The following is a 13147-nucleotide window of genomic DNA, read 5'->3' on the forward strand; positions in this document are numbered from 1 at the left end:
TAGTGACTAGGGATGGCACGACCCCTAGGTAAGTGGTGTTACAGGGAGGGCGTGACCCTAGTATGGAGTGGGATGAGTAAGACAGTTAACACACACCACTTATGTCGATTATGGCAGCCCTGACATAGGGTTAATTGCAAGAGATTGTATGGATTGTAATGTGATTGTGGTTCCTCACATTCATGCTTCAGGGACGAGCGTACTCCTGAGTGATCAGGGATGATACGAACCCTGGGTAGGTGATGCTTTAGGGACGAGCGTACTCCTGAATGATCAGGGATGATACGAACCATGGGTAGGTGATGCTTCAGGGAAGAGCGTACTCCTGAATGATCAGGGATGATACGAACCCTGGGTAGGTGATGCTTCAGGGACGAGCGTACTCCTAGATGATCAGGGATGATACGAACCCTGGTATGGTGTGGGTTGAGTGAGGCAATTAACCCGTATCACTTGTGTCAGATGTGGCGAGGTCTTGGCATAGTGTTAATTGTAAGATTGGCTTGAATTATGGACGTGAAAATGATATTGTTAAACGTAAAATGGTGTGGAGGGTGATGGATTGATAAATTATGATACATGCTTATATATATGAATTATGATGAGATTTCATTATGATGTGGTGGTATGTACTTTGCATATAGATATTTCCTTTTCTCACCGTATAAATTGTGGATGTTTTAGGTGAGGAAGATCTGGCTACGAGTAGAATGCCAACAGTTGAATTGTGGGTATGCTCTGATATTGTGACATCGGGACAGAGGATTTTTAGGACATAGATTTGATATGGATTTGGAGTTGTAAATATGATTTTGAAAACAATTTGTAAACTTTCAAGTTTTATTTTCAATTATTATGTTGGTTATTGATAAATGAATATGAAGGTTTTATGTGAACCCTTTTACCAACGTTAAAAACTTTATTCTTTAAGTTTATTTATATGATTAATATTTATATGTGTTGGGGTAGTAAGGGTGTCACAATTTCTAAACACCAAATTAAGCTTATTGAGTTTGATAGAAAAACATGGAAACAAGAGTCAAATACTTGAAGGTTTTTATATTGTGTTTGAGTCATCATCAAACCATATGAAAATTAAAGATCTCTATTGAATTTACATATCACCTAATTTTATTTTGTTTACCTGCTAATATCTTTCTATAATCTTTGAGACCCCCTTAATAACCATATAAAAACCTTTATCATCCCCCTTAATCGGCCCATACACTTCACTAGTCTTATTAACCCCATCAGCCTTACCCATAACAGACCTAATATCCTCTTGTGGCCTATTTTCCTCACTAATCCCATCCACAATTAGCCCAATATCCTTTTGAGGCCCATTTATCTCACCCTGTAATCTCATCAGCACCATCCATAACAGGCCCAATATTCTTTTGAGGCTCATTTCCCTCACCATCACCCATTAACCTCATTAGCCCCATCATCGTCTTGAGGCATATTTCCCTCACCAATACCATTTACCCCAATATCCCCAGCCAAAATAGGCCCATTTCTTTGACCAGTCCCATTCACCTCACTAGGCCCATTATCTTCACTTTGCCTATTAGTAACCTACTTATCAACTATCTCCACTAATGAAAGTAGATGCAAAACAAACAAATATACTTTCCCCAATGCATCTTTTCTTATCATTTCCATTGCACTCTTGTCATCCATCAGTTGCTTTAATCCTTTATCGAATTCCTCATCTCTAATAAAATAGCACATAACACACACGGTCGATTGGATCGACCTGCTCTGATACCACTTAATGTGACACCCTCTACCCCAACATACATATACAGTAATTATAAAAATATAAAAAAATTTCATCATTAAAAATCAAATTTCCAGCCACGTAAGGGTAAAGAGTTCACATTCATAAACTTAATCCAAATAACATGCCGGTAAAATTACAAAGAAATAAAATTGAATTTTCCAAAATAATTTAATAAGAACATCTTAAACTAATCCTATCTATGTCCCGATGTCACATGTCCTATCAGAGCAAAACCCAACATAGAAGTCTAAGCTTTATCACCAACATCCTCAGCCTCACACTGATGATCACCTGTATAATAGTCACAACAAAACAACACGAGAAAAGGGAGTGAGAAACATCTCACTCTGGCTCACAGTGTAGAAATGTACGCCAAATAGCCAAACACAAACAAAATAGGTATAACATAGATAAATTAATAATAACATCACACTCATCCAAGACATAAACCATCACTTTATCACATAACATTAAAAATGCATAAGTATGGACACGGACTACATATTATCATGCATGTGGCGCCAGTAAAACATCACATGGCATATTGCCGCTAGCAATACACGAAGAGTAGTCTAGGAGTACATGCCGGGTCACACCCTCTGCGCACTCTCACTAGAAGGATATACTACCAGAGTCTCGTCGGGATAGCTAAGCCGCGCAAAATACATCCCATGCACACAATGGGCGAGACTGGGACTTCCAAACCGAGCTATCCCCAAGGACTAATCCCCAAAGCTTTTACACTAGGGGGCCTTCTCTGGCGGTGTATTCCATATCATACCCTTAAAACACTTATGCAAATGATGCATGTCAATCAAGACTCTATGCATTCTCATATCACATTATCATTTCTCATTCCCATATCACATTATCATGTCTCATTATCACTTTTCACATCATCTCATCATATTCACATAGTCATCACTTTTCACATCATCTCATCATATTCACATAATCATCATTTTTCACATCATCTCATCATATTCACATAGTGTCTACAGAGCACTCAAAATCATATCAAAACTGATATATTTTCAAAAATAAACACATATTTATACATCTCATTTAACAAGGAATACATCAGAACAATCAGAAAGCAAAACAGAAAACATTCATATTTTGCCTGTTTCTCATAGGGTTCCCACAGGAACCCACAGAGCACTCTAATTCATATCAAAACTTGTTTATTTTCAAGATTATATACATATTTACACTCAGTAAATATCAAGAAACACAACAGAAAACTCCGAAGGTAAAACAAAAAACATTTAAAATTTGCCTCTTACAATTATTAATGCATTCCCTTAGGATTTCCCATAGGAACCCATAGAAATCTCAATTCATACGATTAATTATATATAAGAAAACAATAGGCAAAACATATACAATTGGAAAAAACCCCTCATACATAAGCATACAAAAAATGCAACAAACACAGGATTGGGGGCCAATCCCACTACCCAGCATACAATCCCACACCCAGAGCGAGGTTTCTCACTCCCCCCTTACCTCGATAAGCAGGAGCCGAATCTTGTTGGTCGCCCCCTCTAGGTTCCCCTTCGTCTTCAGAGAGAAAGGAGGAAGAAGATTAGAAAATGAAAAAATGAGTTTTAGAGAGTGCAAAACGCTTTATTTATAGGCATCAGGTCGCGGCCAGAACGGCCCGTTCCGAATCCGGAACGGCCCGTTCTGGGCACACGGAATAGGTACAAAAGCCTCTCCCAGAACGGCCCGTTCCAAAACCAGAACGGCCCGTTCTGGGGTTTCCGGAACGACCCGTTTCAATGTGGAACGGCCCGTTCTGAGTCAAACTTTGTTCTTTTAAAATCACATCCGGAACGGCCCGTTCCTAAAGTGGAACGGCCCGTTCTGGGTTAAAATTTTACCCACGAATGCTTGATTTGGAAGGCCCGTTCCCAAAGTGGAACGGCCCGTTCCAGAGCTATGAAAATCCAAATTACTAATTAATAAATAAATAAATAACGTATATATATATCAAAATAAAATATCAATACAATTTAAAACATGATTTTCTTCAAATAATAATTATAACAAAAATATCATAATTAATAATATTATACAAAATAATTTTCATAAATGATTATTATTAAAAACCTTTAAAAATTCAATCAAACTCATTTAATTAATCAAAATAATTATAAGGAAATAATCTTCATAAATACAAAAATAAATAATAATAATTTGTAATATTAGTAGAAAAATTTGGGATGTTACAAAATACATTTTTAAAATCAATTTTATCTTGGTGAAATCAAATTATCATATCCAAACTAACAATTTAAAATTTGAATTGACTTATCCAAACAAAATATTTTAAAAATGATAAAAATTGAAATCAAAGTAGTTTAAATACCAAGAATTTCAAATTTCTTGAATTTGTAAAATTTTTCATCCAAACACACCATTATTTCTTTGTCTAATTTCCCCCCAATTTGAACAAAAATGATTTCGTTGTCAAAGGTTTACCCTGATAGCCTTTGTTACATGCTTCTCGTGTCGAGCAAAACAACATTGTTTTTAAATTATTAAAATGATGTCATTATAACCTAATATTCCTTGCACAATCAACAAATTAATAATAATAAAAAATACACACCAACACCAAGTATGACAATTTCATTATTAATTTTTGTTATGCTAACTTAAAGGGCAATATCAGAGTGTTTTAGAAAATTAAGAAACTCAATTGAATCAAATGGTCAAATTGTACCAAATAAATAGTAATCAAGGTTTTTTTTAATAAGATTAAAAGAATTATATAAAGATATATAGATGATGAGACATTATTCTTATGTTTAAGTTTTTATTTTATTTTTTGTGCTATGGTCTATAAATAAAATAGGTTAAACATATAATTTAGTCTCTAAATATCTTATAGATTGTCAATTTGGTCCTTATATGTAAAAATTATTTCCTACACATGCAAACATTATTGATTTAATCTTTGACGTTAACTTTCTTACATATTCTTAATTCGCTTTCTCTATATATATAAGAGAGTTATAATTACAACGGTATAACTTTTATTAAGTGTTATACGCTCAATAACTTTATATTAATTGTGAATTTTGTAAATTTAACCGTTAGATTGAAAGTTCATATCACTTTATACATGTATATCAATTTTTGTTAAAATTGAACAATAACTTGAAGGTAATCAAAGTGTTCATATTTTAGTGTATTTTGAAATGAATATATTACGTCAATTTTGTTTTATAAAAATGAAGTATCAAATCATCTTGGATTAATATAAAATTTTGTATATATGATCTAAGAGATATGAACTTTCAATCTAACGGTTAAATTTACAAAATTCACATCTAATATAAAGTTATTAAGCGGTATAATACTTAGTAAAAGTTATACCGGTGTAATTATAACCCTATATATATATATATATATATATATATATATATATATATATATATATATATATATATATATATATATATATATATATATATATATATATATATATATCGATACAATATGGGGCTAAAAGTCCAAACTAAAAATCACAAAAGAAAGAAACAACATAATTGTCTGCAAATAAAGGAAAATGAATCAATTAAGTAGAGAATAAACAATATGCACGCTATCAGAAAATTGAAATCCACATTTATCGAACCTATTAGTCATGTGATTTGCTTCTCATAAAATGTGATTACACTTCACAATCTTATCCTAATCCGCCATACTAACCACCTTATTCACAAGCATATAACAAGAGTGTTCTCGATTACACTTCTCATTTAGCAACTTGATTGTTAAACTAAAATTAAGTTCAACAATAAGATTATTTGAAAGTCCTTTATCTCTTATGATTTTCAATCCATGATAGATGACTCACAATTTATATTGGATCCCAACTTACACGAAAGTGCAAGAATAAAGATTCTACAATGATGGTAAACTATCCTAACACACATGACACATGTCATTTGGTCATGTGAAACTATCCCATCACAATTTAACTTATAAAATCCACCAGAAGGCAAAATCCATCTAATTAACACATGTGGACACATGTTAGAATACATAATTAACACACTTTTAATTTAATCCAAGAGATTAAACTAAGAATACACAACACTTATAAAGATCAAATTAAAAATATGTTACATGTATAAACATTAAATTAAAAATATGTAATAGAATTGCATCTATCATAGTCTAAATCAATAATATTTAACAAATATAAAAACTAATTTAATAATGTTTTACATATAAAAACCTATATGAAAATCCACCACACGTAAAAAAGAACTAATATTACATGTTTAACCAATGAAATATCCAATATCGTGCAAGAATTTATTTCTAAGAAACAAAGCGAGTAAGCCACCATCAGCATTCAGCAGCAGCCAACAAAAACTTGCTTCCTTCGTTCCTTCAATTCAATCAATACGCATCCAGAAGCCATGATATTCGTCGATGGCCTTCAATTCTCTACTCATTCATCCTCACCATCTCACCCTCAGGTGCCCCCTTTCTTCCTCTCTCTCCTACCCATTTTCCTGAAGTCAAAATGTTGCAATTTTATTGCTTTTTGATTAATTGAATGCATTCTATCGCAGTCTTGATTTGTCTGGATTACACATTCTCGTTGACTTATATATGGGAAAAAATCAAGTAACATAGCCACTAACAATACCACAAAAGATGTAAAGCATAAAATTTAGGCAATCTTACATGTTGGGTTAGTTCAAATTCACTTTTTAAGATATAGAGTCTTTCATAGTAATTGTTGTTAGAGCTATCGAGTCACTGCAGATGTGAGTCTTGCAATTGTTTGGAGTGAGAGTGAGAGTAAGAGGTTTAGTTATTTATTTAGTTATTTATTTATAAATCAGTGCAAGAGGGAGAGGTTCATTGGTATTTGGTGCCATTGGTTGGGATTTAGCCGTGTAAAAATGTTTCCAATGCCAACAGCTTATTGAGAAAAAAGCATTATCATGGAAGAAAAGAGAAACTGAGATCCGTTACTTTAGGACCTCTTTGCTTTTAGGTTTTGAAAGTCAAGTTAAAAATGTTTCCAAGCCGAGTTAAAAATCCATTCAGCTTTATCCGAGTTAAAAACTCACAACTTACATGAACAGGCCCCTTAGCCCTTAGCTTAATCTTCTTTATTGTCTTTATTGTTTATTGGATGATTGGGGGCAAGTTTGCGCCTTTTTTTCTTAAAAGATATTGGATTGCCTTTTTTTAATTTAAGGATGTGGTTGGTTCAATTAGTTTTGCCTAGAGAAAAATCTAAAGGCATGGGGAAATCAATTTTGTGTGCTAAGACTTATCACTTTGACCGTCTACACTTAGTTAGGAGTTAGGACCTCTTGTCAACAAATTGCTATGTAATTTACTGAATAAATGGTGCTATTCATATCAACGGCAAGGAATTATAGAAAGTATGTAATGAATAATTATAACTTATTATTTCTCATGCTATGCTTCAATGAATAGAGCTCATGGAAAAATGCATGATTTTACGTGTAATTGTTTGCATGATTGGTAGTTACAGGGTTTCTCATTCAAATATATATCTGATTTTAGAATAATTCGATGAGCATGTGAAAGGCCTGGCATTCTTTGCTTATGAACAGGGAAAGGATATTCTACTTGCTTTGCTGGAAAATCCCATGCTGGTATCAGCCTCAAGCTCTTTGAAGGCTAACCCAGAGAGGAAGTTCTCAGTGTCTGATGAGTCTGGTCCAGAGAGATCAAAATGGGTTTATATATTCCAGAGAGAATATGCTACTGTTGACCCTGCCTTCGTTGATGTAACTTTTAAGCCCCTTTTTGTCATTATGCTAATATATTACTCCAAATGTAATCATTTCCCTTTTGCTTTAGTGATGTGTAAGAGAAAATTCATGTAAAATTTTAAATTTAATTTTTAACTAGTTCATAGTTCATTGTTGTATGCAACTAATAATCTTTTGTATGCAGGCAATTGATACTTAATTGTTATGTAAGTGGCATCAACTCTGGAATTTCTTTATCCTGTCCCGATTAACCCATGAGTTCTTTCTTGCATCCGATCCTGTCCATTTTTTTGCCTTATATATTTCTTTGACCTTTTTTCTTTTATTTAAACTCCGGTTGGCCTTCCTTTCTGTTAGAAAAACTGATAAAAAAAATACGAGCAGAATCCATGGAGACTGTTTCAAATATGATGCTTTAATTTATGTTGCGAACTTTCTATTAAATCAATAACTCCATGCCATTACTGTTTTAGTAATCAGAGGAATTAGCAAATTTACCTGCATGATTGCCGATTTATATTTCAATTGATTTTTCTGAGTTTTGCTGTTCTTTGTTAATCTGCTATTCATGTCTTTTTTCTCCTCTCCCCGTATAACTAGTTTGTTGGCACTGATGAAGCGACGACATGTGTTGGCCTTGTTATTCGGAACCAAAAGAATGGAATGTAAGGCCAAGGGATTTGTTTCTATGTAGATTAAAAGTTTATGTTTTGCAAATGTAATTTCTAGTTTGTACTACTACCAGGTGTTCAAATTTTGATTTCATTATTTTTAATTTGATATTGCAGGACGTCAGTTGCCCATTTGGATTCACCAAAAATTGTAGAAATGGGCCTCTCTCAAATTTTATCATCACTTGTTGACAACAGTTTGGAGACTGAGTTGGATGTACTTTTCCTTCTCCATATTTCTACATTTTATGACGACCTTTTTTTCATCAATTTATTCCATGCCTCCTTTTTAGCTTAGCTTATATATCTTCTGAAAGAAAAAGTTGCTTTATCCACAATTGTAGGTGCATCTCATTGGGGGTTTTGAAGATGTCTCACTGCAAGTCTGGCCAGGGTCTTCTGCTTTGTTAGTGAATTTTCAATATGTAGTTTCCATTGAGAGACAGAATAATTATAGCTGTATCTGTTGAACTTTTGTGCAGCATGCTAATGGTGGCACAGTATCAGAAAGCCCTGTACATTTGGATGGTCATTCCTTTCCGTTGTGTTCAAAGATTGTTCACACTTTATGGTCAAGAGAGGAGAAGTTTCACATCCGAACTATCTGTGTTCTTGGACATAATACCAGAAGGGACTCCAATGGAAACACTTACCCCTTTTTCAATGGATTTGTGGTCAGCTCTTGCTTTTAAATCTTATCATTACACCTGGTTCATTTACAATATGTGATAAACCTCTTACTTATCATCACTATAAAACATTGACCTTTTAAAAGAATTATAGGTTGCATCTGAGAAGATAGAAAACAGACAGATGGATACTGGTGAAAAATATAAAATTATATTTATAATTGATAGCATTGTTACAATACCTTAACTAATACTTCTATTATTACTAATAATTAGGTGCAAGTTATCACAACAAATTTGTGACACTTAATAATGCATAATATATGCTTTTTATTTTATTCCTAGTTTTATATAAGAGATGATGACTAGTGAATTGTGAGCACATGTTTCAGTCATGCCCAAGTTGATGTGTCACTAAGTTCGTTAGAATTTGCTTTTTGCTGTAAGCAAAATTGTAACCAACTTGCGTATTATTTCAGCCTGATGGTCAATGAAATCATTACATCATCATTCAGTAAATTCTATCTTTGATTATGCTCCGCACAAATATTTCTGCTCCTTGCAATAGAATCCATTTGGACATTGGAATCCCTGTTCTGAGCAAGGATTATTCTTAGTATAGTCCCTGAATATCCAAATGGTTCCGCAAGTCTATGCACCCTAAAATATGATTAATAATCAAGTAACCCTAATTAAAGGAACCACCTCTTAAATTTCTTCCTTAATTAACTAACCGATACTACAATATATTCTAAGATAATCTAAGAATCTAATTGTATCCTAAATATTCTCTAACATACCTATTATACATACAGCATGCAGAGTTGGTTATTCTCTGCTAGTTTTACTTTTACCAACATTCATGTTTAGCATTATCTTCAATCATCAATAGGAATACTCATTTGTTCCCTCATTTAAAATTTTTGGATAATGTCTGCAAAGGCATAATATATTTTGAATCATTAATGGGCAAGGATCTATATATTAACACTTTCACATCACAGCATATTTTTTTTACTGTTTGGATGTATTAACCATGAACATGCTATTTATACAAAAATAATCTTGATCTGGATATTAAGTTAAGAACACAACAACTGACACTTTCAAAATGCATATTGATACTGGGTAAGAATTTAGTAATACAACCACAGGAAATCAGGAATGCCTTGGCGCTTACTCAGAATCATTACAAATCATGGTATCCATTGAAAACTTTTGTTAGAACAGACAGTATCTGTATCATCTATTTTAAATTTACATACACGTATATCATGAAAATGTACTTAAAAAGTATAATAATGTGATACATTTTTGGTTGTAAGTTGTAACAGTTTGGCAAAAGCTGCTGTACTCTTTTGGTGAATAATTAATTACACGTGTGTTCAAACTGTTATGGGATCTTTGACTTCTAACATCCTGTGCATCATTTCAGGTGGAGACTACAACAGGAATTATCATCCCAGCTATTTTTGATAGAACTTCTCGATGTCCAGATGAAATTGTCAGAAGAATAAGAGTATCTGCTTCTTATGAAGATGCCAGCTGGAGGGGGAAGTTACTCGAAACATATGATTGTAGCACTGACTGTTTCAAAATCGCTCCTTGTTGCTGGTAACAATTGAAATTTCATGAATTCATTTTCAAACCCTGATTGTGAAAAAAAACTTATGAACCCAATGCAATAATAAATAAAGGAAGAAACTCCTCTAAAGTGAGCATGTACGAGTATATATTCGTTAATTTTAGTGAGTTAAGAGTATGATGTACTTTCAATTTAAATGAAAGGTGGGCAGACATCCTTCTTTTTTTGTTCTGTTTTTTTTTTTTTTTCTTTTTTACATAAGAGACATGTTCTTTTTAGTAAAGTTCAAATGAAAAATAAATTGTGCTTAGGGCATGCATGTTGGTTAAAATAGTTTTCTTATTGGGTAATGAATTATGTATTTTTCTCTGGTTGACAGTCTTTACATTGTTGCACAAATTCCTTTCTCTTCCATTCTAGAATATTGATGCTTCTTCACCCCTTATTTAGGACTATTCGCCAATATCATATTGCTTTGTCACTTCTGAATTATTCTGATTCGGAAATTCTTTCAATCTGTTCTACGTCACCTACTGCTGAGGCCCCAGACTTTGTGGATAATCTTAAAAGGTAAACATATGGTTGATACTGATCTTATGTTTCAAGGTATTATCTTATTTAAAAGTTCATCATTGTCTTAAAATGACAAGGACATTTGAAGAAATTATTAAAAGGAATCTCAGTGAATAATATCTCTAATAATTTGGTTTTTTATCAAGTTCAATGATGTGTAATCTATATAGCCAACATCACCTAGTGAGATAAAACTTTTGTTATGTCTTAAAATGATGGATACCAGACAATTCATCTTTATTTTATTGTTTTTTAAAATATCCTTTATAGCTTATAATCTACTTAGACATTCTTGCATACCTTATTGAACAGTCTAATTTATACTTTTAGTTTCCTGAAAAAATAAATAAATAAATATTCTTGTAGCTGCAATGCAACTGGTAAGGTTGGTTTCCCTTCAGTACTCTAATTTCAACGTTAAAACTTCAACCCTCTTCCATTTATTTGTCTTAGTTATTCTTCGTTTCTCTTAAATGATGATGAAATTCAAACTTTTGGATCTAATTCTCTTCTCTGATATATTCTCCGCAAGAAGTGCCAGGGTTTTTGTAAGATTAAATTCATTTTCTCTTCTCTATGCATATCTAAGTAGACTACTAGATTGATATCTAAATCTATGCACCCCATTATATAGTAAACCTTCGAATTGCTAAATATCACTTGATATATAATTATCACATTTCCCATCTTCAGGCAGTGGAATTATTTGATTGAGCATCCACACTGGGCAGAAACCTTTCCCAAGAAGCAGCCTCGCGCTTTTTCAAGGAGTTCTGATGGAAGTTGGAGAAGATGTTGATGACATTCCAAGGTTGCTTGGGCTAATCCTTTTCAATTATTAGATTGCCTGATTATAATGGTCATCTATCATTGAACATTTCATTTGTCATTATACATGTAAGTTATCAAATTGCAGTTAATTGGCTTAGATTCGTTTTAAACTACTATAGTATTTAATTAGCACTGTCCTGAGAAAAAATTGTTGGCGGGGACATCAGTAGGAATAATGTTAAGCCAGAAGAACCAAATAACTGATAAGTGGAGTAGTACCACAGTGAAGATTAGTCATTATTCCATGGCTCTTGTCAAAATTGTCAAGATCTATCATAAGCTTAGGTTTTCTATCAAGAGAAATGTTACTTGGCGTGGAAATAGGCAAGATCAAATAAAGTTTCACATAAATAGCTTTTGTCTGTTTAAAACATTCAAGGTCCAAACCTAGGTTGTTAGTTCAAAGACACACATATATATGATAAGAGTTATAATAACCCCGGTGTAATTTTTACCAAGTATTAAACTGTTCAATAATTTTATATTAAATGTGAATTTTGTAATAAACTTACTCCACTCAATAATTCATATTCTACATTAAATTTTAGCAATCTAATTGTTAAATTAAAAGTTTTTAATGCATAGAAAGTCTACAAATTTTTTAAGATTTGAAAATTATTTGATACTTTGTTTCATTAAATTCAAATTGATAGATAATCATAAAAATATTCTATACGTTGATTTAAATTTATATAACTTAGTATCATATAATGTTTAAAATTTTAAAAAATTTCACACTTAATTTATACATTGAGAACTTTTAATTTAACGGTTGAATCATTAAAATTTGATATAGAATATGAATTATTAAGTGAAGTAAGTCTCCCAAGACATGAGTAAGTCTTGGGAGACTTACTTCACTTAATAATTCATATTTTACATCAAATTTTAATGATCCAACTGTTAAATTAAAAGTTCTTAATAAATAGATCAAGTTTGTAAATCAATAAAAAAAATTTGAAAACTATACAAACTTCGTTATATAAATTCAAATCAATGTATATAATATTTATATGATTATCTATCAATTGTAATTAATGAAATGAAGTATCAAGTAATTTTTATTTTTTTAAAATTTGTTGGCTTGATCTATGTATTAATTTTTTTTATAAAAATTATAAGTTTGATCTATGTATTAAAAAATTTTAATTCAATGGTTTGATCGTTGAAATTTGATGTAAAACATAAATTATCGAGTGTAGTAAGTCTATCAAGAGTTATAGAGTTGGCCCAACATATTATTAGGGTTCAACTTACTCTAATAGTAAGTTTACTTGGACTTACTCTACTAA

General features: G+C 32.1%; 1 protein-coding gene across 3 annotated transcripts; it reads left to right on the forward strand.

The window, feature by feature from the left end:
* The first annotated feature begins 6099 nt into the window (after positions 1-6099).
* On the forward strand, positions 6100-12115 carry LOC109805769 (protein N-terminal asparagine amidohydrolase family protein). 3 transcript variants are annotated; one of them, XM_020367964.3, is made up of 9 exons: positions 6100-6285; positions 7405-7581; positions 8167-8231; positions 8355-8454; positions 8582-8620; positions 8720-8911; positions 10302-10480; positions 10902-11021; positions 11718-12115. In XM_020367964.3, exons 1-9 carry the CDS (start codon positions 6226-6228, stop codon positions 11821-11823), a joined length of 1038 nt encoding a protein of 345 aa, XP_020223553.1. In that variant the 5' UTR covers positions 6100-6225; the 3' UTR covers positions 11824-12115. The 3 variants fall into 3 exon arrangements, with proteins under 3 accessions (XP_020223553.1, XP_029128744.1, XP_082921898.1); XM_029272911.2 differs by having other exon boundaries at positions 6127-6285; positions 7355-7581; XM_083065772.1 differs by lacking the exon at positions 6100-6285 and adding an exon at positions 7751-7772 and having other exon boundaries at positions 7443-7581.
* Positions 12116-13147: the final 1032 nt, after the last annotated feature.

The sequence above is a fragment of the Cajanus cajan genome, chromosome 10, assembly GCF_000230855.2.
Source record: "Cajanus cajan strain Asha chromosome 10, NIPB_CcT2T_4, whole genome shotgun sequence".
Classification (NCBI taxonomy): domain Eukaryota; kingdom Viridiplantae; phylum Streptophyta; class Magnoliopsida; order Fabales; family Fabaceae; genus Cajanus; species Cajanus cajan.

Excerpts from the sequence above, each read along its gene's own strand:
- LOC109805769 (XM_020367964.3), top strand. The coding sequence starts at position 6,226 with ATGATATTCGTCGATGGCCTTCAATTCTCTACTCATTCATCCTCACCA. Across the intron at positions 7,582-8,166 it reads TTGACCCTGCCTTCGTTGAT|TTTGTTGGCACTGATGAAGC; the intron begins GTAACTTTTAAG and ends CCGTATAACTAG. Across the intron at positions 11,022-11,717 it reads TTTGTGGATAATCTTAAAAG|GCAGTGGAATTATTTGATTG; the intron begins GTAAACATATGG and ends TCCCATCTTCAG.